General features: G+C 41.0%; 1 protein-coding gene across 6 annotated transcripts in view; it reads right to left on the minus strand.

The window, feature by feature from the left end:
• The window catches only part of NSD2 (nuclear receptor binding SET domain protein 2), a 186,097-nt gene that overhangs the window by 74,867 nt on the left and 84,308 nt on the right, over nucleotides 1-26,922 (minus strand). For all 6 annotated transcript variants that reach the window (XM_061629803.1, XM_061629801.1, XM_061629804.1 and 3 more), the window contains 5 exons: nucleotides 15,680-15,824; nucleotides 14,712-14,789; nucleotides 13,329-13,447; nucleotides 8,808-8,886; nucleotides 7,080-7,195 (listed from right to left, as the gene is read on the minus strand). In XM_061629803.1, coding sequence (XP_061485787.1) covers nucleotides 7,080-7,195; nucleotides 8,808-8,886; nucleotides 13,329-13,447; nucleotides 14,712-14,789; nucleotides 15,680-15,824 — 537 coding nt within the window. The remainder of the gene's footprint in view (nucleotides 1-7,079; nucleotides 7,196-8,807; nucleotides 8,887-13,328; nucleotides 13,448-14,711; nucleotides 14,790-15,679; nucleotides 15,825-26,922) is intronic.

Raw genomic sequence — 26,922 nt, forward strand, 5'->3', positions numbered from 1 at the left:
GAAAGCAAGGTCCCTTCCTTTTGGAGATGAGTTGTGAAAAAGAGGGCAGTATGTTTTAACACACACACCCCCAAAAAAGTCCTCCAGAAGCAAGGATCAGAAGAGGAAGGGCATCTTGAACACAGCTTCTGGCTTCGAGGAGTTGGAGAAGAAAAGGTCCTTTACTTTCTTTTGTAAGGTCAAATAGGGTGCAGAGGTACTTTGGAAAAGGCCCAGTCCTACCCTTTACTTCAATGGAAGCAACAAATGGAAGTGCAGGGAATCTCCATGCCATTTCATGCATCACTGAGGCTCTTGCACCTGTAGCAAGTGAAGTGAGGGTCGAGGCCAGTCCCTCTGCTTGAGGCATAAGGTGAGTGAGAACATGAGCTATTCGTGCAGGAGGGGGGAACCTCCAGCCCGCAGACATAACTAGGTCTAGTATGGGTTTCAATTTGGCCTGCAAGGCCAATTCCCCAAGCTATGCACAACTACCGTCATTCTGACATCATATGTGGCATCCAGTGAGGGACACATGGAAGTGTGGCTGTGCCAATGCACAATCAGAAGCCTTAATCAGGCTCCTAACTGTGCATTGGCAAGGGAAGCTGCTCTCACTTCCAAACAGGTGATTGGCAGTGAGAGCCAGCCAGCTATGATTGGTTGTGCTACTGAGATCCCCATGAGGAACTTCATAGCCAGCCAATCCTTGAAGGGGCTTACAAAGAGCTGAGCAGGGCTCTTCACCCTTCACCTTCACCTTTCCTTCTTGCAAAGCCCTGCTCAGCTTTTTAGAGCAGCAAAAATAAGCCAATCTATGGTGCTTCAAAGCACCATGCAGGGCTCTTTGCAAGCCCTGTGTGATGCTTTGAAGCCCTGACAATCGTCAGGACTTCAAAGCACCCTATCACCTACTGTCATTGTGACATCAGCTGATTGACAGATGAGCAACCCCACCCATCTGTCAAATTTGGCCCACAAGGGGTAGGAGAGATAAGGATCTGGCCCACTGGCCAGATCAAGTTCCCCACTCCCAAGTTAGTGAATAGGATTTGGGAAAAGCCTGGATGTCTCCACCCCTCCCCTCCCTGCATCAAATTTAATGGACTTTTAACTAAAAATAATAGCTGATATAATAATCTCCAACATGGACAATGCATACAGTGTATGGGTGTTGAACATGTATACTATCACATTTGCACTGTATACAGACCTAGCATTTGGTACTTTAATGCTACTTTCCCATAAGTGACCTTTCTAGAAGAATGAGCTGTAGACAGTTTTAGACACGGTGCATATTTGTAAGTTACAAAAAAGGTACAACACTGATTATGCTGACAGAAATGCTTTTCGAATATGATAATGTAGATTTTTAACAGTCTAAAAAGTAACTGAAATGGACTCACTGAAAAAAGGTCTAGCAATATAATAAATGTATCTTCAGTAATTTTAGAGATATAGTACAGTTTTCAAAGACCACATGATAAACTAGTGCCCAGGTGCTAAGGGAAATAACCTTCCAAAACTCCTAAGAGAATAGACCACAAAATGGAGCAGAACCTGACAGGGCAGGCATAGATGCTCTCTTTCCCTAATGAATTAAGAGCAGAATTTCCCTTTCCTGTGTAAGACAAAAATAACTCAGTAATCCCAGCAGAATAATGCAAATAACACAAATGCACAGCTGAACAGCAAGCCCTACCTTGCAGCTATTCAAAGCCTCAAACTTTAAAATGCAAATTTCATCTACAAAATGGTATATGCTCAATTGCAAAATGCATGCGCGCTTTCTGTATATTTTCAAGAAACACAAGCCTACCTCTTTATTGAGACATTTCCCCTCTGCTTTTATCTTCTGGCAGAGGAAAAAGCTGCAACTGCACACTATACATAACATGAGAGCCCTTTTCTCTTTCAGCTGCCCATCACTGAACAGCTGGTAGGTGGGAGGGGAAACTGATTCACCTGTTTTTTCAAGCCAAACTCTGACTTGCAAATGACTTGAGTATTTCAAGGTAATGCATTCCCTAACCAAAGATCCAGAAATGCCATAGGTACTCTATCACCCAGGTACTAGCTGGCACTATCAAAATTGAGGAATATGCAGCTCCTACTGTCCCCTTCCGCCTAGAGAAGAACCTAGATCTTGTACTGCATCACCAAGTGCCAGAAGAGACTACCACATGCATTCTAATATAATCCTAATTATATCATACAATTGTACAAAATTTGATTGTAAGTTAAGTTACTCTGAAAGCCAACCTTGGTTGAAAAGCAAGATATAAAAATGAATCTCTGATTATGTCTAGGGGATGTCACTCTTTTTGAAGTGAAGCCGTAGTTCATGAGCAAGTACGCTCTCCTGAATCATGCGAAATGCAGAGCTTATCTTTGGTATGGACGGTCAGCCCCTAAACACACTAGTACAGATGTAAACCCTTACAGCTGGGAAAGAGGTTTGGCTGAGGCCCTCACAACTCTGCCAGACAAGGACTATATGGCCAGTAGGAAGACTGAGGAGAGCTGTTCTCAGAAATCTGGTCACATGAGAGTGTGAAGCTAGACTAGAAAATGTTGAGTTGCTTATGATGTTAGCGAAGGCTGAAGCCTGTTTGCAAAATGTCTCAGGCTGTTGAACTACAACTCCCATCAGCTCATCCAGCATGGCCAATGGTCTGGGATTATGTGAGTTGTAGTTCTGCAACTTCTGGAGGGTCAGAGGTTCCCCACTCCAGCAGTAAATCCTGTTGTAATCCCATGACCTATTTATTGAACAAGCCAGAAGTGCATGGTCAAGACAAATGGTCAAGGAATACTTAATCACTTTGAACGAGTTCAAATCTCCAGGGCCCGATAAACTGCATCCAAGAATATTGAAGGGACTGGCTGAAGAACTCTCAGAACCGCTGTCTATTATCTTTGCAAAATCATGGAGGACTGGTGAAGTGCCGGATGACTGGAGGAGAGCTAATGTTGTCCCTATCTTCAAAAAGGGCAAAAAGGAGGAACCGAGGAACTACAGACCAGTCAGCCTAACATCAATTCCTGGAAAAAGTCTGGAGCAGATTATAAAGCAGTCAGTCTGTAAGCACCTTGAAAACAATGCAGTGATTACTAGGAGCCAACATGGATTTATGAAGAACAAATCCTGCCCAACTAATCTCATCTCATTTTTTGATTGGGTAACCTCCCTTGTAGACTGTGGGAATGCTGTGGACATCATATATCTTGACTTCAGCAAAGCTTTTGACAAAGTGCCCCATGATATTCTGATTAGCAAGCTGGCTAAATGTGGGCTGTATGGAACAACTGTCAGGTGGATCCACAGTTGGCTCCAGAATCATACTCAAAGAGTGATTATCAATGGTTCCTTCTCAAACTGGGCAGAAGTAACGAGTGCTGTACCACAGGGTTCGGTCCTGGGCCCAGTGCTCTTCAACATTTTTATTAACGACTTGGATGAGGAGGTACATGCTTATCAAATTTGCAGATGATACAAAATTGGGGGGGCACAGCTAATACGTTGGAAGACAGAAACAAAATTCAAAGGGACCTTGATAGGCTGGAGCATTGGGCTGAAAACAACAGAATGAAATTCAACAGGGATAAATGCAAAGTTTTACCCTTAGGAAAAAGAAACCAAATGCAGTTATAAGAAGGGGGATACTTGGCTCAGCAGTACGACATGTGAGACGGATCTTGGAATTCCCGTTGATCACAAGCTGAATATGAATCAACAGTGTGATGTGGCTGCAAAAAAGGCAAATGCTATATTAGGCTGCATTAACAGAAGGATAGTTTCCAAATTGCATGAAGTACTAGTTCCCCTCTATTCAGCACTGGTTAGGCCTCATCTTGAATACTGCGTCCAGTTCTGGTCTCCGCACTTCAAGAAGGATGCAGACAAACTGGAACAGGTTCAGAGGAGGGCAACAAAGATGATCAGGGAACTGGAAACCAAGCCCTATGAGGAGAGACTGAAAGAACTGGACATGTTTAGCCTGGAGAAGAGAAGACTGAGGGGAGATATGATAGCACTCTTCAAGTACGTGAAAGGTTGTCACATAGAGGAGGGCCGGGATCTCTTCTCGGTCGTCCCAGAGTGCAGGACACAGAATAATGGGCTCAAGTTGCAGGAAGCCAGATTTCGAATGGACATCAGGAAAAACTTCCTAACCGTTAGAGCCACACGACAATGCAACCAATTACCTAGAGAGGTAGTGGGCTCTCCGACACTGGAGGCATTCAAGAGGCAGCTGGACAGCCATCTGCCGGGTATGCTTTGATTTGGATTCCTGCATTGAGCAGTGGGTTGGACTTGATGGCGTTTTGGTGTAACTAGGGGTTAGGAGGAAATTCTTTTCAATCTCCAAGCAATTAACTGAAATGTACTTGGATTCAGATACATGACTGGACAAGGAAGATGCCTGGCCCTTGCAGATGGGACCTGATCTGTCCAATGAAACTCATAAAGTCCAAAAACCATGCTCTCCTCAGGACCAACCAGCAATAAGGACTATACCTACTTGCTGTTCAGAGATCTTTCTGCTAGTTTGCTGAAGGGCAGGATATTAAAGAAAGAAAGAAAGAAAGAAAGAAAGAAAGAAAGAAAGAAAGAAAGAAAGAAAGAAAGAAAGAAAGAAAGAAAGAAAGAAAGAAAGAAAGAAAGAAAGAAAGAAAGAAAGAAAGAAAGAAAGAAAGAAAGAAAGAAAGACCATGTGGCCAATTTGACCTTAGTGTGTTGACTACCTCTAATCCTTTCCTTACTGGAAAACATGCCACTGAATTCTTAGAAGGAGAAATAAGACACATCACATGTTACCCAAACTTTGTTCCTGTCTGGGGTTAAGAATTCAGAAACTAACAGCTTTGTGGTTGTGTGTTCAGTATTTAGGGGTACTGCCTATATGACCCAAGAGCAGGGCTTCATTTAGGAGATACTGTGACAATGGTATCTGCTGTCTGTCCATATGACAGCACATTATCTTTCCATCTGCTTTAAAAATGCTAATGAACTGCCAACATAATCTCCCTCTGCTTCAGCAAACTGCTGTGACAGACAGCGAGTAGATTCCCTTTCAAAATTGGTTTCCCAGCAAATGACCAGGAATCCATGGCAATGATCAAGGCTAGGATTGTTATCTCAAACAGGGAGGTGAGAACTTTACCACTAGAGGAATTATTGAGTTGATCATGGAACTAAATCCCCCGTGTTCAGGTGTTCAGAAATTTCATCTGCAATGTTTTCTCCTACAGCCACTGTGAGATCTGCTGTGCCTCTCGGAATAATTTCTACCAAGTCATAGGCTCTTCTAAATGCAAAAGGGAAAAGGAGTCAGAGGAATGGAAGGGTGCAACAGAAAACCATACCCAGGTATAGTTCAGTCAAGAAAGTCTAGATGAATATTTTGCACACCTTCTTCAGACTCATGCAACTGAGTTAATAGGGAGCACGGGATCAGATTGGTTACACTGGAAAGGCTACTGGCACTGTGGCATTGCCAACTGTCCTCTTGCCCCAAAGGAGGGCTTGAACACCAAGAGCGGAGTGGCGGGCAGGACGCGGCTGGAGCCAGTCCAGACTCGAGGTGGGAGGAAAGGTTTAAAGTTGCCCTGCCCAAGCTACTTTCTACCCTGAATATTTAGTTTACTACATTGAAAGAATTATCTAAAGATAATGGCTTGGACTGTAACAGTACAATACAATAAAACCCTACTCCAAAAAAAGTCCCAAGAGTTCCTCTCCCTTCTGGCCGCAGCAGCTGCCTGTGCTCTATCCCATCTCGTTCAGCAACAACCCAAATCCCAAGAAACGTTTTAGGGAGCACAGGGGGCCGTAGAGGGGGGAAACATTAAGTTCCTTACGTTAACTTACCTCAAGAGCCACACCAATAAGTTTTACAATATTGCAGATGTAATTACACCTTATATGTGTTCACAACCAATTGTATTTCTGCTTATTTCAAGTATTAAACCTTTCTGTGGTAGTTGAGATAATTGTAATCTCAGAATAGTCTGTGTTTAACTTACATATATTTACACTTTTGAATACACTTTATTACATACCTCAGTTATTCCACTTAGTTCCATATAACATTGATCTAAACACAAAGCAGCAAAAATATAAACATATGATACGTAAAATTATCTAGCAGAACAAGGTGTGTTTGGATGCAAGTCAGCTCCTCAATTCTTTTTTCCCTTTCAAGAAAAGTCATAGCTTGGAACATAAATTGTACTTTAAAACATATTCTAAAAATTTCAAAGACGCTGTCAAACTTTGATTTTGTAATTTGTAAACAGAATTTTAACTTACTTTGGCCACAGTAGAGCTTGAATTGTAGGCAAAAAGTTATATACTAACTTGAAAGCTTATGAAACATGTTCTTTCAGATGCTTTGATTCATCTTTCTACCTTTAATTGTTTTAAGGGATATAAGAGTTCTATACAGAAGAGATTGACCAAGGAAGAAAGTCACCATAACCATGCGTGGTGGGGAGTTTTCCAGAGTGCTGTCTGGAGATGTTCCATAAACGACAGGAGCATCACTTTCTGAGCATTTTGTGTATACATTTTGCATTTTGTTAGAAGCAGTTGAGGTTAAGCTTCTTTCTGAGCCAGCTATTTCCAGCCTTTCCTCCTCTCTGTCCCTTGCACAGATCAGCCTACCATAGTGTATCACAAGTGGAAAGAAGGTGGAGTGGGAAGACGTACCTACAGAACAAATATGTCTTGTTCTATTTTTTACAGCAGTGGTGGGGAACCTGTGGCCTTCCAGCTGTTGCGTGGACTACAACTCTGATCATCCTTAGGCAATCACCATGCTGGCTGGGGCTGTTATGAGTTACAATCCAACAACATCTGGATGGCCACAAGTTCCTCGCCCTGCAGCCTTTCCCAACCAGTGTGCCTCCAGATGTTGTTGGACCACAATTCCCATCTTTCCTGACCATTGGCAATGCTGGCTAAGGCTGATGGGAGTTGTGGTCCAACAACATCTGGAGGCACACTGTTTGGGAAAGGCTGTTTTAGAGTATGCTCTTTTTAAAAAGAAATTATAATGGTTTATCTCAATGCCAATATTCATTCATATTTTTACCTCGTTCTCAGTTAAGGAAGCTGAAGGAGATGAACTTTTGCTATAAGCAAGATGCGAAGATTCTGCAGCTGAAGCCCGATTTCGCTTCTTCAGTGGCTTACATGCATCTGACAGACCTGTTATTGTGGTAAAATAACTTGTTTACAAAGTAAACTTGGAATTCTATTTGTATTTCCTTGAATTCAGTAGAAAGCATTCCCTGAAATGTGTAGGAATATTCTAAACTGTACTTTTAGACTCCCACCATACTGAACTGTAAAACAAGTGTGTGTTTTAATAGTTAAGAAATGTTTCAGTTAAACAGGTTTGTAAATTTATTGTTTATTTATTAATTACATTTGCATCCCACTTTTTCTCTGTGGAGCATGGAGTAGTAAATCAAATTTTCCTCATTTGGTCAACAAGTAGAAACTGATGGTTGAAGACAGATTTGCTAGTATTTTTTTAAAAAAAGATACAATAGTTAGAGGGCTTGTTTACAAAAACAAGAAACATGTTTGGATAAGTAGTTCTTGTGATAAAACATGCCACATTAGAATACCCCAATTTTTTTTTCTTATGCAACAATCCTATGCATACTTACCTGGGACTAAGTTCCACACTACCCAATGGAGCTTACTTCCGAGTTGACATGTATAGGACTGCACTGTTACCGAAGTGCATCCAGGCCAACAGCTTGACAAACTGATTTTATACCCTCCCATTCCTCCTCACTGTTCTGTTGAACTGAATCTTTTATATCATCATTATTATTGTTGTTGTACTTCTATGCCACCCTTCCTCCCAGAGGGAGCCCAGAGCAGCAAACAAAGGACAAAACACTAAAAACATTTAAAGCATCTAGAAAACAAAACATCTTAAAAAATCTTTAAAAGAAAATCTTCAAGAACATCTTAAAAAGCAATTCCAAAACAGATGCAAAGTCTCTACTTAAAGGCTTGTTGAAAGAGGAAGGTCTTCAGTAGGCACCAAAAAGATAACAGAGGTATATGAATTGCATGAATACACATAATACTAAATAAGTGACAATGGGCAGTAATCTGATACCCCAACTTGTGGTTCCTGCTCTCAAGTGCTCCATTAGATCTAAGCCAAAGAGTCCTGTGGCATCTCAGAAACTATCACATTACAGAATGAGCGAGTTTGTTTTTTTTAAAACACTGCAACATAATTTACCAGACACTGCTGATGAATTTGATTACACCTATGAAACTCAGCCTCAGAGGAAGGCAATGGTAACCCCCCTCTGAACACCGCTTGCCATGAAAACCCTATTCATAGGGTCGCCATAAGTCGGAATCGACTTGAAGGCAGTCCATTTCCATTGCGCGAAACTTTATGCCATGATAGCACTGTAACTTAGTGGAATCCAACTAAAAATGCACAAGATTACACTAAAAAAAAGGAGTGCCACAGAAGCAGAACTCTTATTTTTATTTAATCCTACTTTTCTGGAATTTTTCCCTTAGTAGTTTTAAACTATACTTTTGAGCTTGTATTCACACTGAGCTACAAAATGGTAACTTAATCAGCTATTTGTTTTAAATTAGCAACATTAGAAGGAGATACTGATCAACAACAGCAGTATAGGAAAAAAGCAACTCACCTTGGCATTCAAACAATGCCACCTTTTTTCCATCAAAAAATGTAGTTGGTCATCTTAGGAAACTAGAATTTATAAAGATTTAATGTAAAGTGTTACATCAAAACTTATTCTAACCACGTTACCTGACTGGTTCTTTTGTGAAGAAGTTTCTGTGACCTTAGCAGAGTTTGTTTTTCTTGCTTTGTCACTGCTTGTCTCTCTCTGTTACAAAAAAAAATGAAATGAAATGAAATAAAAAAAAATAAAAAAAATCCCTCCTGATTTGGATAAATGCGGAAATGACTTCAGGGCTTGTTACCAGATAAATGTTTTTGTTTCACTTATACTGATTTTGTAATACAAAACTACAGCAGATACAACAGAGGTGAAAAGTCCACCCTATAGGTAAAAAAACCCATCTCATTTGGTTTCTCTCAATGGAGGTAAGATACTATCCATCAAAACAACCATTTATCATTATTTTTAAAGATAAAAACAAACCGGTTGCAGCACGGTCTATCCAAAACTCTATCAAGGGTTTTGATAATAATTTTTAAAGGGTGCTAAGTTTTGTTTTACATTGTTTTGACCAACTCACAGTTGATATGAGCATGAAAGGAATAATTCACTTGTATTTGAAATTGCATTGTGTTCACTAAATTAAGGCTATTCAATTCTATACTCAATGAAAACTTTTTTTAAAAAAAATCATGTTATAACCACATGCCTTGATTCCATAAGTAAGGTACAAATAAGGAGATACTTATTTCCAGTATAAAGAAGAGCATGCAATTGAAACTAAAGGAAAGAATGAGGCAGAATATCTTATCTACACATACCCTTCAACAGCTGAAAGGTGAGGAAAGACCAAAAGCAAGCAATTTTGGCTAAGATGCTGCACTACCAGGAAGAGTACATGTGGCTTGTAGGCACCTGGCCACACATTATGTGGGAAGCAGCTGTCTCTGCCTGTTCAAAAGCCGGAATGCTGTCTGCAACTGTACCAACAGAGAAGGCTAGAAATGACAGAGCTATTCAACACTGACCTTCCTCTGCCATCCCCAGCATAGCAAACTCACAGCAACAGCTCCTGAAGGGGTTTATGGTTGGAATTCTTAAACTGCCAATATTCCTTGGACAGGGGAGGAACAGGGAAGATTGGCAACTTCCAAGTGTTGAAGACAAGCCTACCACCACCGTCCACCTCATGATCCCTTTTTTCTGGCAAAGAGTAGCTGCTGTTTGACTAGGGCTACTAGGCCTCTCTCTTCCCAGGGAAAGGCAAGGGGTAAGCCAGTGGTCCAGCTCTTTTGAGTCTTTCCTGCTTGCTGGGCTGTCGTGGGATGGGGCCCTTCAGCATTCTGAACAAGCAAAGACAGCTGATTTCCACATGAGAAGCCAAAACACTTAATAAGGCCCTTAAAATTTGAGGACTGTTTTCTTGGCATTATGTAACAAATACCCAAAAGTTCTTTATATTGCCTTATATAGTAAATCACAGAGATGGGCTTGATTAATTCTCTACTGTTTAAGGGAGATCAGCTGGTGCTAAAGCAAACGAAGCAATGGCTTTTTAAAAAGGACAACTGCAACTGTTGAAAAGGACAGTTTAATGTTGAAAAGATCCATATCTGAGAAAATGAGGGATATCCATCAGTCCCTGAAACCTCTGTTCCCCTCCCAATTGTTCAGAACACTGGTGGATGGGTACAGATCCCTCAGAATCCAAACAAGGAGACTTATACACACAATTTGTACACTGGAAAGAATGCTGGAATCAAGCCTTAAATATACTGAGTTATGAGTATATGAGTTATGACTCTAAAGGACTCTTGCAGAAATGATTAACACTGAAATCCTGAGTACACAATTTTTTTGTGTACTCCTATTTGAGATGAAGCTTTACTTAAGTAAAGAGCAACCAAACCAACTGTTCTGCAAACTCAGGGCTTCCTTGAGTAAGAACCAACACACACACCCCACACATATTCTCAGTTGATGTGCAGGTTTATCAGAGTAAAAGCTGAGAGAGAAAAATAAAGAGCTGCACTCATAGAATCGTAGACCAGAAAGCCAAAACATCTTGTACTCCGATGTCAAGCTATGAAAGCACCAGGCCAACCATCAACAGCAGCCCACAAAAACTGACCTACAGTCTACACCAGTCTGTCACAAGCAGTTGTACCACAGACTTCAAGGTATAGTTCTTTCCAATAGTGAATCATGAAACACTAAAGACAATTTTAAGGATCCACGTGTGATCCTCAATCTTTTTTTAAAAGGTTATTTTAAAATATACCCCATGCTCTACGTGGCTCTGATCTTCTCTGCGTGCCTGGAATGAAAGATGTTAAACTGGCAGACAGGGGGGAGAGGGCCTTTTCATCCATGACCCCCAAGCCCTACCCCAAGAAACCCACTCTGCTCCTTCCCTGATGGCGTTTCGGAGACTTTTGAAAACCATTCTGTTCCATCTGTTGGGTTGCTTTAGCTGTTTCCTGCATCAAGCAGAAGGTTGGACTAGGAGCCTCCAACTCTACTGCTATGAGGTTACACATGAAACTTCCTTAACTGTTAGAGAGGTATGACAATGGAACCATCGTTCCAGATTATAACATGGGGAATACTTGGCTCAGCAATACTACATGTGAGAAGGATCTTGGGGTTGTTGTTGATCACAAGCTGAATATGAGCCAACAGTGTGATGTGGCTACAAAAAAGGCAAATGCTACTTTAGGCTGCTTTAACAGAAGTATACTTTTCAAATCACATGAAGAATTGGTTCCCCTCTATTTGGCACTGGTTAGGCCTCATCTTGAGTACTGTGTCCTGTTCTGGATACCACACTTTAAGAAGGATGCAGACAAACTGGAATAAGTTCAGAGGAGGGCAACAAGGATGATCAGGGGACTAGAAACAAAGTACTTGGAAGGCTGCCACACAGAGGAGGGCCAGGATCTCTTCTCGATCGTCCCAGAGTGCAGGTCATGGAATAATGGGCTCAAGTTACAGGAAACCAGATTTCAACTGAACATCAGGAAAAACTTCCTAACTGTTAGAGCGGTACAACAATGGAACCAATGACTTAGAGAGGTGGTGGGCTCTCCAACACTGGAGGTATTCGAGGCAGCTACCTGCTTTAATTTGGATTCCTGCATTGAGCAGGGGGGTGGACTTGATGGCCTTACAGGCCTCTTCCAACTCTACGATTTTATTATTATATTCTATGAACCAATTACCTAGGGAGGTGGTGGGCTCTCCAACACTGGAGGTATTCGAGGCAGCTACCTGCTTTAATTTGGATTCCTGCATTGAGCAGGGGGGTGGACTTGATGGCCTTACAGGCCTCTTCCAACTCTACGATTTTATTATTATATTCTATGAACCAATGACTTAGGGAGGTGGTGGGCTCTCCAACACTGGAGGTATTCGAGGCAGCTACCTGCTTTAATTTGGATTCCTGCATTGAGCAGGGGGGTGGACTTGATGGCCTTACAGGCCTCTTCCAACTCTACGATTTTATTATTATATTCTATGAACCAATTACCTAGGGAGGTGGTGGGCTCTCCAACACTGGAGGCATTCAAAGGACCTGGACAAACACCTGTCAGATATGCTTTAAGTTGGATTCCTGCATTGAACAGGGGGGTGGACTCAGGCCCCTTTCAACTCTAATATTTTGTGAAATAAAGTTTACAAAATTTAGGATCCTAAATCCTGAATACTAAACTAACCAGGGTCTTAAGAAGAACTGTCTCCTCCTCACCAGCATGCCATAGGTAGAAGAGAACCAGATGCAGATTAAAATTAAAGTAAATATCTACACATATATTAATTTTAATTCGGTCACCTGAGTTTTAAAGACTACATGCTAACCACAAACGTTTTATAGTGGCTTAAAAAAACGTTTAAGTCAGCATTAAAACTAAGCATTACAATAAGGTTTCTTCCAACAAAAGCTTATTTTAATACTTCTTATGGTAGTCAAGATATGAAATAAAAAAGGGAAATTGCCATTTGTGCTATTGCTTTTGCAAGCGAGCTTTTAAAAATACTTGCAAAATGTCCACTAAATTGTGGAAGTGTATGTGGCATAGCTGTGCCGGCTCTTTCTCACTTGTGTGTGTCCATATTAATTCTGGCATCCAGGCCAGTTAAATGCAGCATTTTTGTCCCATTCCTTAATGTGAAGGGTTGATAGATATGCAAATATATCTGAGCTGAAAAGATTAGTGTTATAACTACTTCATTATTAAAGTATAGGTGGCTCCCAAAAGCAGGGGAAAGCAGTGATATTCCCCTATAGTGTTCCTAGGGAGAAGGGGTATTTGAGATACTCTTTCCCAGGTGAAAGACACCAGGTTCCCCAAATGCAGATAATAATCCTTTCCCCTCTTGGTTATCTGACAGTACCTCTCCCACCCACTTGGTAAAAAGATTCAGGAAAAGAGAGACTCAAATATGTATTTCACAATATTACAGAATATGTTTTCACATGCATCCCATGCATGTGTGTTAAGTGCATTCTGAGTAACCACTTCATAATGAATGTATTTGCTTGTAGTGAAGCAAAACATTATAGAAATTCTGATAAATTGAAAGTTATAATCAAGTCTGGTGCTACTATAACGTACCCGAACATGCCAACAATATACTGTAGTTACCTTTAAGTAATTCTTTTTATCCATCCTGAGCCTTTTCCTAGGTGGTTCCTGAAGTTCAAAATCTTCTTTAGGTTTCTTTGTCCTCTTTATTGGTTTCCTTTTATTTCCATGTAAGTTACCTTGGAGTAGGGGGATGGGGGAAACTTACATGAAAAAGGTCTAAAGCTCATTTACAAGGTATCTTGAACTGATCTAGTTTCATCAGCTTTGGTCAGTTTTAATATGTTTTATTACCCTTAACACCCTGGGGTTTGCAACTTCTATTTCTTAAACTAGTTTTACAGTGCAAACATCTCATAGCTAAGCTTCCTATTAAAATACTAGTTATTCTCCAAGTTAATATTCATTTCCTGTTTCCAACAATTTACCAATGAATCCACAATTTGAAGTCTTACTTTTGTTTTGAAATAATTTCTTCTATGAATTAAGTTTAAGTTGTTATACCTCCGTCTGTGAGATCGCTAGTGTAACACATAATTCTTCTCATAGTTTGACATATACATAGCAATATATGTAGCATGTGAATTTATTTTGTACAGAGGCCACAAAAACCTCATTTTAAATGTGTTGTGTTAATCCAATCCTAGAAAAGCAAATATCCTCAAGAAGAATTCAAATTCCCTGCATGTTAATGTATGAGGGGAGATGAAGTAGATAAATTCCATGTTATAAGAAGGTGGCTCCAAGACAGAAGATCAACAGCTAATTTATGCTAATTTTCAAAAACTGTTTTGGTGTACAGATTCTACTTCAAAAAAGGAAAACTACATAAAAATAGTAATCAACTTCGTCTTAAGTATTTCTTCCTCTTCAACTGTACTGCTAAGTCTGAGGCTGAATTGCATGTTTGATATGGAGTTAAAAGAGCAGCATTCAAGTGCCTTGAGGATCAGCTGTTTTTTTTGGTAGTCAGAACTTTAAGCTTCAGAATATAATTTGCTATCCTGCAACAAATTCTAATAAACTTTTTTTAAAAGCTACGATAACTGTCCAGTCATGACTGGAGTTAATTAGGATGTTTAAAAAGACTGCAACCAGCATTTATTATATACACCAATATTTTCTGAACATATACTGACAGAATCTATACAATGATGATAATTTGCAGACTGCTAAAAATGTGCCCAAGCATGAAAGACATCTTGTATAGATATGGGGAAAAAATATTCATTTGAATTATTTTGCAGGATGAAACTATCAGGAAGTCGAATAAAATTCAGCACTACAGCACTCAAATATTTAATTCAGGATCCAGAAAAATTCTAAAGCCAAAAGAGCACAACATCTGAGAGAAAAATTATGATTTGTGAGCAATTACATAAAAGGCAGATTTAAAAGATTACTTATAATGAATCAAAAGTACACAGCACAAATTTCAATTACTTCTGGATCTTGATCTCCTTTTAGGGGATTCTTGAAAGACTTTATGCTTGGCTTCTCCCATACTCTTCTGTGATGAACCTTTAGAGATACAGAATGTTTCTTTGTTTTTTAAATTGACATTGAATAATTTACACATTAAGACAAAGCTGTTAACTTTCCCACAAGATGTTATTTCATACACAGATAACAAAACTGACTGCACTTTTTATACATTTTTGCAAAACTGACAAGTCTATCAAACACACCCTCATTCCACTCATTGCCCAAAGCAGCAACCTGATGGCTTAAGATTTCCATAATTGTTAGGTTAAGTAAATATACTAAATATATACTGCATTACTACTGATACTTTTACTGAGAAAGATATTCAATATTACTCCTATTTTCCCTTCAAATTTATTAATTATTCCAAGTATCTTTTACCAGGATATTACGTGAAGTGTTTGTCATGATCGTAACCTAACCAGATACCTTCCGGGCTGTGATGCTATTCTGGGAGAGCAGCACACTCTTCAGTTAGTTATTTGTCATTTGGAAACATCCATTCCTGATGTTTATGCATGTCAACAGTTTCACTTCTTATAAACAAAGGGAAATATAATTACACTATCATTTTAAGAACTTTATGTTGAATGAGAATGCTACGATTACTTCTCATTTCCACCATTCTCCCTTTGCTAACAGTGAGGTAGCTGCTTATAGACAGGAAGGGAATGAGAAACCAGCAATATCTAAACAGTAGGGTTACACAGAGCAACTTTGCAGAACAATGACCAAGAAATGCAGACATGATTGACTTTTTTTTTTTTGGAAAGACTGCATTCACTGCTATCATCACAACACACCAAAGTTAGACGCAGAGAACAGAAAAGTCTGCTCTCCTTGCAAGGCTCAAACTGTGTGCTTAGTTTAATACCACCACATATATTAAACTTAGTTAGAGTAGACTAGCACAGTTTTACGTTTACCAGTGTCTTCTTCAGATTTGGGAGAGGTCACTATGGCAAATTTTGTGTTATAGCGTGCTTTCTGTTTTTCGCTAAGCATATTCCACTGTGATTCCAGCAGCTCTTCAATTTCATCGCTTGAGGCATCTGGATGTTCAGCAATCACCTGAACAAACATAATACTTGTTCAAAGTAGGAAATAAAATATATACTTAGTTAAAATGAATGCTTTATATCTAAAAGTAATAAAATAGGAAAATAAGATTCTTTTTTATCCTATGGGATCCGGAAAAAAGATTATAGAGTGTGGTATATTTACTAGTTGGTAATCACATAAGAAGAAGCTGTGTAATTTTAGTAATTTGAACTGCTTTTACTAATCTGAATGGATTTTATTGTGCTTGATGTGTTTTTTTCATTTGTGCAAAAAAACTTTAGCCTTTATTTTATAAAGAACAGCGGAGTATACATTTTAAACAAACATGATCAGTCACTGTTATTTAAAAAAACCTGAGGTGGTACATCACAGGGCAGGAGTGGTGAATCTGTGGCCCTCCAAATGTTGTTTGACTCCAACTCGCATCAGTCCCAACCAGCAGGGTCAATCACCAGGAATGATGAGAGCTGTGGTCCAACAACACCTGGAGGGCCACAGGTTCCCTGGCCTGGCCTGGGGCTAAGAGGTATGTGGTCAGGAAGTCCTTGGCTTGAATCTCGCCTCTACCATGAATTTATTAGGTAGCCTTAGGCAAGCAAATCTTCCTTGTCTCCATCCATTTGAAATATGGGCATAGTCTGAAGGCACAAGATGTAACAACCTCAGTGAAGCTAAACAGGCCTTATGTCTGATAAGGGCCAGCCAAAGACATTTTGCTGCCCAAACCAGAGCAACAAACGACACCCCCCATTTTATAGGAATTTAAAGGAACTTATGCCACCAGCATTGTGCAGTGTATGCTATATAAACACTGGGAGTAAAATTATACTATGTACCACATAGCTATACTAGTGCTTTAAAAAGAAAAAGTGCCAAGGTTAGAATCATATATTTTGACCCGGGAAAACTCCCACCAGACACACTGCTATAGGATTTGCACTCTGCACATGCACTAAGGCACAATCTTATTATCAAAACAATGCATTTTCTAAGTTAAGCTGCTGGCTCTGCTCTAAAAGGCTAATATGTGGGGGGGAAACCCTAAGCATTTTGCTCCTAGATGATTCCAAAGGTTCCCCTAGTATAGAATCGTCCTGCCAGAATCAACCACCATCACCACCATTATATGTTCCCAGCATATAATGGGGAAGATGGAATATTCAGAAATGTTGTCTCTGATTAATAGCTGTGAGATTTCCCCTGCTCCATTAATTTGTCTAATTCATTTTAAAAGGCATTTGAACCAGTGGTCAACACTTCATCTTGTTGCAGAAAACTGCACTAAGCTAATGCAGGACTTCCTTTAAGAGAGTTGAGTCTTAATATATATGGTAGGATTCCAGCGTTATAAATAGAGATATGAAGGCCTGGAATAAACCCGGAAATTTTTTTTCCTGAAGCCTTTTTTGTTTTTTTTCCGGAAAATTGAAAAAAATGAAGAAAAAATGCATTATGGCATGTTTTATTTTAGCATGATGAATAAAATGTTTTATTGAATCTTGCCCCCCCCTTTTCTGTTCTTTTTATGGGAATGGACGCTTTACGTCTGCTTGACACTGTGGAGGACTAGCAGAGACATGGTTTCTTCTGGGTTTTTTTATAATTGTTTTTTGCCTGCTCCTTATAAACTGGCAAAATGAAAGAGGTTCCTTACAGTTCAGGATCTTGTAGATCCATTTGTTACAAAAAAAAGTAAAAAATTTAAAAAGTAAATTTAATTTGTAATAATTGTTTGAATAAAATGTACTTTTAATATACCAAATTTGATAATTTTATACCACACCAACTTGTACATAATTACATTTGATGTTCCTGAAGTAGCAAAGTGACTTTCAATCTCCAAAAAGTGCTAATAATGCATTTTTTCAATTTTTCCAAAAAAATCCATTTTTTTCTGGGGGAAAAACCAGTTTTTTCCATCACTTCAATTTCTGGAAATTTTACATCTCTAGTTATAAATGAACAATGAAAATAACTGTATCAACAAACGAGGGGATCTAACTTTACAACAGAAACAGAAGAAAAAACCCTTCTTCAACTACTGAACACTCTAAACTTCCAATTGTCAGTTCAGCTATGCTTACAGATAAAACCTACTGCATGTATGTTACTCACTTTAAAGTTTAGAGAAAAGAGGAGGGGGTTCTCTTTCCTTTTCTCCAGTCCTCCACAGAAGAACAGAGTGAGAAGCCAGCTTCAACTTCTCCTTGTCTGGGCAATGCTGCAGGCAGCTCTAGTTCTATCACAGCCAGTCATGCAATTCCTCCTTATCCCAAAGCTTATGACTTTTTTTTTGCTGTGGGGTCTATTTACAGGAGGTGGGGGAAACAAGGCGCTGCCAGGCCAGCCCACCCCACTGAGCAGCTGCATGCTTGGCATTGTATGTGAAGAGATTTGAAGTGCTATACAAGTACTAAGTATTGTGAACTTTTAAGATTCAGCTTCCAACTTTAATGATACAGTAGGGCCCCGCTTCTTGGCGCCCCGCTTTTCAGCGGGCCGATCAGCTGGAGGGGGGCTGGAGCTCCCCGCACTCCGGCCGATCGCACCGGAGGAGGGGAAGATCTGCTGTAGTGTGCTACAGCTGATCTCCTCTTCTTGTGATCAGACTCCCACTTGAGCTGATCGCGCCCGAGGGGAAGATCTGATCTTCTCCTCCTCTGGTGCGGTCAGCGGGTTAGGTTCCAGACCCCCGCATTACAGCTGATCCACTTTTCAGAGGTTTTTGCTTTCCAGCAGGGGTCCGGAACCTAACCTGCCGTATGAATGGGGCCCTACTGTAACGGGAGGTCAATGGAATATTTTAAAACTGGAATGGCTAACCTGTGACCCTCCCATTGTTGTTGGATGCCAGCTCTCATCAGCCCCAGCCAACATGGCCAATTTCGGGAATTATGGAATCTGAAGACCAACAACAACTAGAGGACCAAACTGTTACAGGAAGAATAGTAGCAAGACCACATAAATTTGCATAGCCCAATTTACAAACTCAAAAATTTCCAGAAAACCCTTATCACTAGCAAAAAATATGGTAATTTTCTGTTGAGAGAATAATGGAGGCAAGCCAGGTGCACGAGAAAGGTAAAAAAAGCATTTAATTTTTTTTTGCTATTAACACTGAAAGCACACTGCTAAAAACATAAAGACCAACAAAATAGTTATTTAAAAACATCAGCAGCAGGAGATTGTCTAGGGAGACAATTGGACCTTTGGATGACAAGGGAATCAATACGTGTGCGAGAGGAGGATAAGAAAATTGCGGAGCAGCTGCCTTGATTCTTTGCATCTGTTTTCACAGAGAAAGTGATTAGGCGGACCCCTATGCCTAAACTAAATTTCACAAGAAGCGAGTCTGAGGAACTGAGGCAAATAGTGGTGACAAGAGATAAAGTTCTAGGTCTAATAGACAAAATAAAAACCAACAAATTGCCAGGTCTGGATGGCATCCACTGGAGAATTCCTGAAGAAATCAAATATGAAATTGCTGGTCTTCTAATAAAAATATGTAACTTCTCCTTAAAATCCAACTCCATATCTGAGAACTGGAAAGCGGTTAATGGAACACCAGTATTTTACAAAGGGACTTGGGGGAAGGGGAGGGATCCTGAAAATTACAGGCCAGTTAGCTTAATGTCTGTCCCAGGAAAACTGGTGGAAAGTATTGTTAAAGATAAAATAACCAAGCATATAGAAGAACAAGCTTTGCTGAAGCAAAACCAGCATGGCTTCTACAAGTGTAAGTCCTATCTCACTAACCTATTAGAGTTCTTTGAGAGTGTCCACAAGCATATAGATAGAGGTGATCCAGTTGACATAGTGTATTTGGACTTTCAAAATGCTTTCAGCAAGGCACCTCACCAAAGACTCCTGAGTGAGCTTAGCAGTCATGGCATAAAAGCAGAGGTCCTCTTGTGGATTGGGAACTGGTTAAGTAACAGGAGGCGAGAGCAGGAATAAATGGACAGATGTATAAAGTGGGGTTCCTCAAAGATCACTATCGGGACCTGTGCTTTTTAACGTGTTCATAACCAAACAAGAGTTTGGGGTGAGCAGTAAGGTGGCCAAGTTTGCTGATAATACTAAATCATTCAGGGTCGTTAAAATAAAAAAGGATTGTGAAAAGCTTTCAAAGGACCTCTCCAAAATGAGTGAATTGGTGGCAAAAATGGCATATGCAATTCAATGTAAACAAGGATAAAGTGCTGCATATATGGCAAAAAATCTGAATTTTACAGGCTCTGAACTGATGGTGACTGATGAGGAACAAGACCTTGGGGTAGGTTGTGGATAACTTGGTGAAGATGTCAACTCAGTGTGCAGCAGCTGCGAAAAAGGCAAATTCCATGACAGGGATCATTAGGAAAAGAACTGAAAATAAAACCACCAATATCATAAAGCTGTCTATGGAGGCCCAAGTTTCATCGGTGTGCCGAGCAGCTTGGGGTCAACTGCGCCTCGTTCGAAGGCTGCAACCCTATCTTCCTGTTCACCAGCTCCCACTTGTAGTGCACGCTCTGGTCACCTCTCGTTTAGACTACTGCAATGCGCTCTACGTGGGGCTACCCTTGAAAACAGTCCGGAAACTACAGCTGGTACAAAATACGGCAGCTCGTTTACTCACGAATAGCCGCCGATACGATCATATTACTCCAATGCTTTACAATCTCCACTGGCTTCCAGTTATGTTCCGGGCTCAATTCAAGGTGCTGGTATTAACCTTTAAAGCCCTATACGGTTTGGGCCCAGTATATCTGACGGAGCGCCTCCACCGTCATAAATTGTGCCGCCCTACGAGATCGGCCACACAGGACCTGCTCTCAGTCCCGCCAACTAAAGTGGCTAGGTTGGTGAAGACTCAGGAGAGAGCTTTCTCTGTGGCGGCCCCCTCGATCTGGAACTCCCTCCCAATAGATCTTCGACATGCCCCTTCCCTAGAAATATTTCGCCGGGGCCTGAAGACTTGGCTCTTTAACCAGGCCTTTACAACCTCTGAGACTTCTAGGGTAAATTAGCCTTGTATTGAAATGCTGATAATTTATTATACTGAACTTGTATGTAATGTATTGACTATATCTTATTTATTGTATTTTATCATATTTTACTGTAAGCCGCCTAGAGTGGCCATTGGCCAGATAGGCGGCCTATAAATTAAAGTTTATTATTATTATTATTATTATTATTATTATTATTATTATTATTATTATTATTATTATAGATCTATTCTGTGACCCCATTTAGAATACTATGTACAGTTCTGGTCACCTCACTTCAAAGGGGATATTGTACAGCTGGAAAAGGTTCAGCGAATGAAACCAAAATGATCAAGGGGATGGAGCGACTCCTCTAAGGAAAGGTTGCAGCATTTGGGTTTTTTAGTTTAGAGAAAAGGCAAGTAAGAGGTGACATGATGGAAGTGTATAAAATTATGCATAGCATGGCAATAGTAGATATAGAAAAGCTTTTCTCCCTCTCTCACACCACTAGAACAGATGGACATCCAATGAAGCTGAATGTTGGGAGATTCAGGACAGAGAAAGGAAGTCCTTCTTCACGCAGCGCAGAGTTAAAGTATGGAATTCACTTACATAGCAGGCAGTGATTAGCCACCAACTTGGATGGCTTTATTAGAGGATTAGACAAATTCATAGAAGATAAGGTTATCAGTGGCTACTAGCCCCAATGGCTATAGTCTAGCTCCATGGTCAAAGGCGGTATGCTTCTAAATACCAGTTGCTGGAAACCTCAGGAGGGGACAGAACTCTTGTGCTGATGTCGTGTGGGCTTCCCACAGGCCTCTGGTCAGGTACTGTGAAAACTAAAGGGGCCACTAGCCTGACCCAGCGAGCTCTTCTTATGTTCTTAAAGATTGCTCTATACCAAGATGCATTTAAAACTTCAAACTGATTAATACTGCAGGCATTCCAGCATAATGAGAAAGATACATAAGAGATATAAAATGGTTGGAAACGAGGCATAAAACTGATCACCATCCAAACAATTAACAGTAGCAAGAAAAAGGTTGCACATCACACTGCAAAACCTTACCCAAAGCAAAATTATTTTTAAATAGGTGCTAAACAGAGCAGGCTGCATGGAAATTAAACAAAGATACAAAACTCATTTGAAATGTGGTGTTGGAGGAGAGCTTTGTGCATACCACGGACAGCAAAAAAGACAAATGATTGGGTGTTAGAAGAAATTAAACCAGAACTGTCACTAGAAGCTAAATTGATGAAACTGAGGTTATCATACTTTGGACACATCATGAGAAGACCTGATTCACTAGAAAAAACAATAATGCTGGGAAAAACAGAAGGGAGTAGAAAAAGAGGAAGGCCAAACAAGAGATGGATTGATTCCATAAAGGAAGCCACAGACCTGAACTTACAAGAACTGAACAGGGTGGTTCATGACAGATGCTCTTGGAGGTCACTGATTCATAGGGTTGCCATAAGTCGTAATCGACTTGAAGGCACATAACAACAACAACAAGAGAACATTATTCTACCCTTGGTTAAAGCATCAAGATAGGGTACAGAATAAATCAAAGCTGTTTTTTTTTTTGCATATTACAGTCCATTATATAAATAATGAACAGCCAAGTAAGATAAGCATACACGGGTTTTTTTTATAAGCTCCAGTCACTTTTGGAAGATAACTACAGGCTTATTAAACTAACATCAAAAGAATACGCACACAAATTGAGAGATTTAACACAAAAAGCCCTTCAGACCTAGACTAAAACTGGAATTTTATCAAAATATCTACAGTTATCATCTTTTATAATGTAAACTGTATTCTGAGCTGTATTATTCTGGCCAGGTCTAATTAAGCTAAGATAATGGTAATATAAAGAGGACCCTAATAAAGTTGGCTCTTGAAAATAAAATTTGAACTATAAAATTTTAGTGGAAATTATGATTAAACATTAAATAACATCACTGGAAGATTAAAAAACATAGCTGTTTAGGGGTTACACAAGAAAAATCTTACCAGCAATATAAAACTGGTTAAAATAATTAACAATACTCTGACTGGGAACACCTATACTTTCTCCTAGACACCACTAAGGCATTTCGAACAAGTGGCGTAATTAAACATGATTTATTATGGTATAAGCCAGCAATGGGGAATATTTGGCCCACAAAGACATTTTGGGCAAACCATGCCCACCTATAAGCATGTGACATCATATTATGTCAGGCCGGATATATCATCTCTGATTTTAGCACTGTGGTGCTTAGCTCTAAGACTGGAGATGATAATAATAATAATAATAAATTTTTATTTTTAGGCCGCCTACCTGGCCGAATGAACGGCCACTCTAGGCGGCGTACATAATTAAAAATACAACATATAATACAGTTTTAACATATAAAACAATTATAATCCACCAACCTACATCTATACACTGTAAACTAAAATTATCTAGGAGACTTGTATGCCCGCTGAAACAACCAAGTTTTCAATCCTTGGCGGAAACCTGCCAGGGAGGGGGCCTGGCGAAGGTCGTATGGCAGAGAGTTCCAGAGGGTGGGGGCCACAACCGAGAATGCCCTCTCTCTGGTCCGCACCAGCCTAGCTGTCTTAACTGGTGGGACCGAGAGGAGGTCTTGTGAGGCTGATCACGTCAGGCAGCATATCTGGTGATGCTGGAGGCGCTCCTTTAGATAAACTGGACCGACACCGTACAGGGCTTTAAAGGTTAACACCAACACGTTGAATTGGGCTCGGTACACAACTGGTAGCCAGTGCAGATCTTCCAGCACTGGGGTGATATGATCCCGGCGGCGGCTGTTTTTAATCAACCGTGCCGCCGCATTCTGTACCAGTTGTAATTTCCGGACCATCTTCAAGGGTAGCCCCACGTAGAGCGCATTACAATAGTCTAAGCGAGAGGAGACCAGGGCATGCACCACCCGTGGGAGCAGATGGACCGGAAGGTAGGGTAGCAGCCTCTGTATCAGACGTAATTGATACCAAGCTGCCCGGCTCACCGCTGACACCTGAGCCTCCATGGACAGCTGGGAGTAAAGAATGACCCCGAGGCTGCGAACCTGGTCCTTCAGGGACAATCTAACCCCGTTCAGCATCAGGTCAATATCTCCTATCCTTCTCTTATCTGCCACAAGCAGTACCTCAGTCTTGTCAGGGTTCAGTTTCAGCCTGTTTCCTCCCATCCATTCACTTACAGACTCCAGGCACTTGGAAATAGTCTCCACAGCCAACTCCGGTGAGAACTTAAATGAGAGATAGAGCTGAGTGTCATCCGCATATTGGTGACACTGCAACCCAAATCTCCTGATGATAGCTCCCAGCGGCTTTACATAGATGTTAAACAGCATGGGAGAGAGGATAGAACCCTGTGGCACACCACAATTGAGAGGCCAAGGGTCTGAAACCTCCTCTCCCAATGCCACCCTCTGGTGCCTGTCAGAGAGATAGGAACGGAACCACCGTAAAACAGTGCCCCCAATTCCCATTCCCTCCAGGTGATCCAGGAGGATACTGTGGTCAACGGTATCAAAAGCCGCTGAGAGATCCAGGAGGACGAGGAAGGAGTGTTCTCCCCTATCCAACGCCCTCCTTAAATCATCCACCAGAGCGACCAAGGCTGTTTCAGTTCCATATCCAGTCCTGAAGCCCGACTGGAATGGATCTAAGTAATCTGTTTCCTCCAAATGTGTCTGTAGCTGTTTAGCCACCACACGTTCGATCACCTTGCCCAAGAATGGTAAATTGGAGACTGGGCGAAAGTTGTTTAAATCTTGGGGATCCAAGGAGGGTTTTTTCAAGATGGGCTTTATTACCACCTCCTTGAGGGCGGATGGCAATGCCCCCTCTTCCAAGGAAGCATTTACCACCGCCATGATCCCTTCGCTCAGTCTCTCTTTGCAGCCCAGAATGAGCCACGTGGGGCAAGGGTCAAACAAACAAGTGGTCAGTCTCACAGTAGAGAGCACCTTGTCCACTTCCTCAGAGGGAAGAGGCTGAAACCGATCCCACCGGACCGGATCGCAACTGATCGCCTCTGGCCCGCTTGCTGTGTCCACGGCGTGCGGAATTACGCTCTTCAGGCGATCGATTTTATCAGCAAAATGTTTTGCAAATGCGTCACAGGAGGCTTTAGAGTGCTCCAGGGGTTCCTGGGCAGCTGGACCGACCAGGCTTCGGACCACTTGGAACAACCTCCTGGGACAACATTCTGCGGATGCAATAGAGGCAGCAAAGAAGCCCTTCTTTGCTGCCTTTGTTGCCACTTGGTAGGCTGCAATTGCTGCTCTAACCAGTGTCCGATCGTCCTCGAAGCAAGACTTCCGCCACCGGCGTTCTAGCCGTCTCACCTCCTGCCTCAAACCCCACAACCGTGGTGTATACCATGGTGTGGTCTGAGTTCTATTCAGGGGGAGAGGACGTTTCGGAGCCACCCGGTCTATTGCCCCGGTGAGCTCCCTATTCCACTCTGTCACCAGAGCAGCATATCTCTTATTTCTGAACTATGTGATGTGGGACTACAGCACTAAGACTGGAGGAAAGCCTTTAACACTTTAAAAGGCAGGCGATGGGGGTGGGGAAGGCAGTGGCTTACCTCCCATCTTAGCACTGTGGGAGCACGACACTAAGATCAGAGAGCAACAAGGGAGGCTTTCTCAACAGGAGACTACTACTGTGCTATAATCAGAGAAACATCTCTGTTGCTACCTTTTACTATTGAAGAGCGCGCACAGAGGCTTCTTCCTGGACTTAGGCTTACTGCACTGCTCCAAGGGCTTTGAAAATATGACGTTATATAATTGACAACTGGGTGGGCCCACTAAGCTGTCAAAATTGCCCAAGCTTTTGTGGACTACAGTCCACTTCATCAGAAGTATGAACTGTTATCCTAAATTGTGGGGTTTTGGAGGAGGATACACATCATTCAATATAGTATTTTTAAAACAGATTTCATAGCATTCCATGAAGACATGAAATATTAAGGATATACAAAGTCCAGGGTTGCCACATTCAATAGAAAGAAACAATGTGTTTTAATAAGATGGCCCATTAAGATGGGGGTCACAAACCCGCACATGAAGGCTTTCACTGGCACCCCTAGGCAGGGCCCCCAGACTCTGAGCTTTCATTTAAAAAGTCTCAAGCCCTCCTACGAAGAAGGTTATGAAGCAAAATGTACAGGTACCCTTCTAAACAATTTCTGTGAAATAAGCCAGCCTGGCTGCTCCAATCTGTCACTGTTTTCAGCCAATGATTGAAATGAGAGCTGTGACTGATAAGCAAGTTGTTTGGACACCAGGCAATAGGAATCCCTGGGGTCCTCAAGAGCTAGTTTTCACCTCCCCTTTAGTACGTTATTCCTGTTTTATCTTATTTTCTAGTCCTTGGAAACTCTGTAGTTTGCCCTTCCTTTTCCCCTAAAGACAAGGATGCATCTTTCTATGGTGTTTGCAAATACTACTACACAATAAATGTAGACGGATGTTGATGATAAATGATAAATGATGATAAAAACAAACTACCATCACAAAAATGAATTAATGTCCTGGGCCCAGTACTCTTCAACATTTTTATTAATGACTTGGATGATGAGGTGCAGGGAATGCTTATCAAATGTGTAGATGATACAAAATTGGGAGGGGTAGCTAATACTTTGGAAGACAGAAACAAAATTCAAAGTGATCTTGATAGGTTGCAGCACTGGGCTGAAAACAACCAAATGAAATTTAACAGGGATAAGTGCAAGGTTCTACACCTAGGAAAAAGAAACCAAATGCACAGTACTTGGCTCAGCAATGCTACATGCAAGAAGGATTTTGGAATTGCGGTTGATCACAAGCTGAATATGAGCCAACAGTGCAATGTGGCTGCAAAAAAGGCAAATGTTATTTTAAGCTCATTAACAGAAACATTGTTTCCAAATTGTGTGAAGTACTAGTTCCCCTCTATTCAGCACAGGCTAGGCCTCATCTTGACTTCTGCATCCAATTTTGAACACCACTTTAAGGAGGATGTCGACAAACTGGAACAGGTTTGGAGAAGGGCAACAAGGATGATCAGGAGACTGGAAATAAAGCCCTATGAGGAGAAATTGAAAGAATTGGACATGTTT

Source organism: Rhineura floridana, chromosome 5 (assembly GCF_030035675.1).
Source record: "Rhineura floridana isolate rRhiFlo1 chromosome 5, rRhiFlo1.hap2, whole genome shotgun sequence".
NCBI lineage: Eukaryota > Metazoa > Chordata > Lepidosauria > Squamata > Rhineuridae > Rhineura > Rhineura floridana.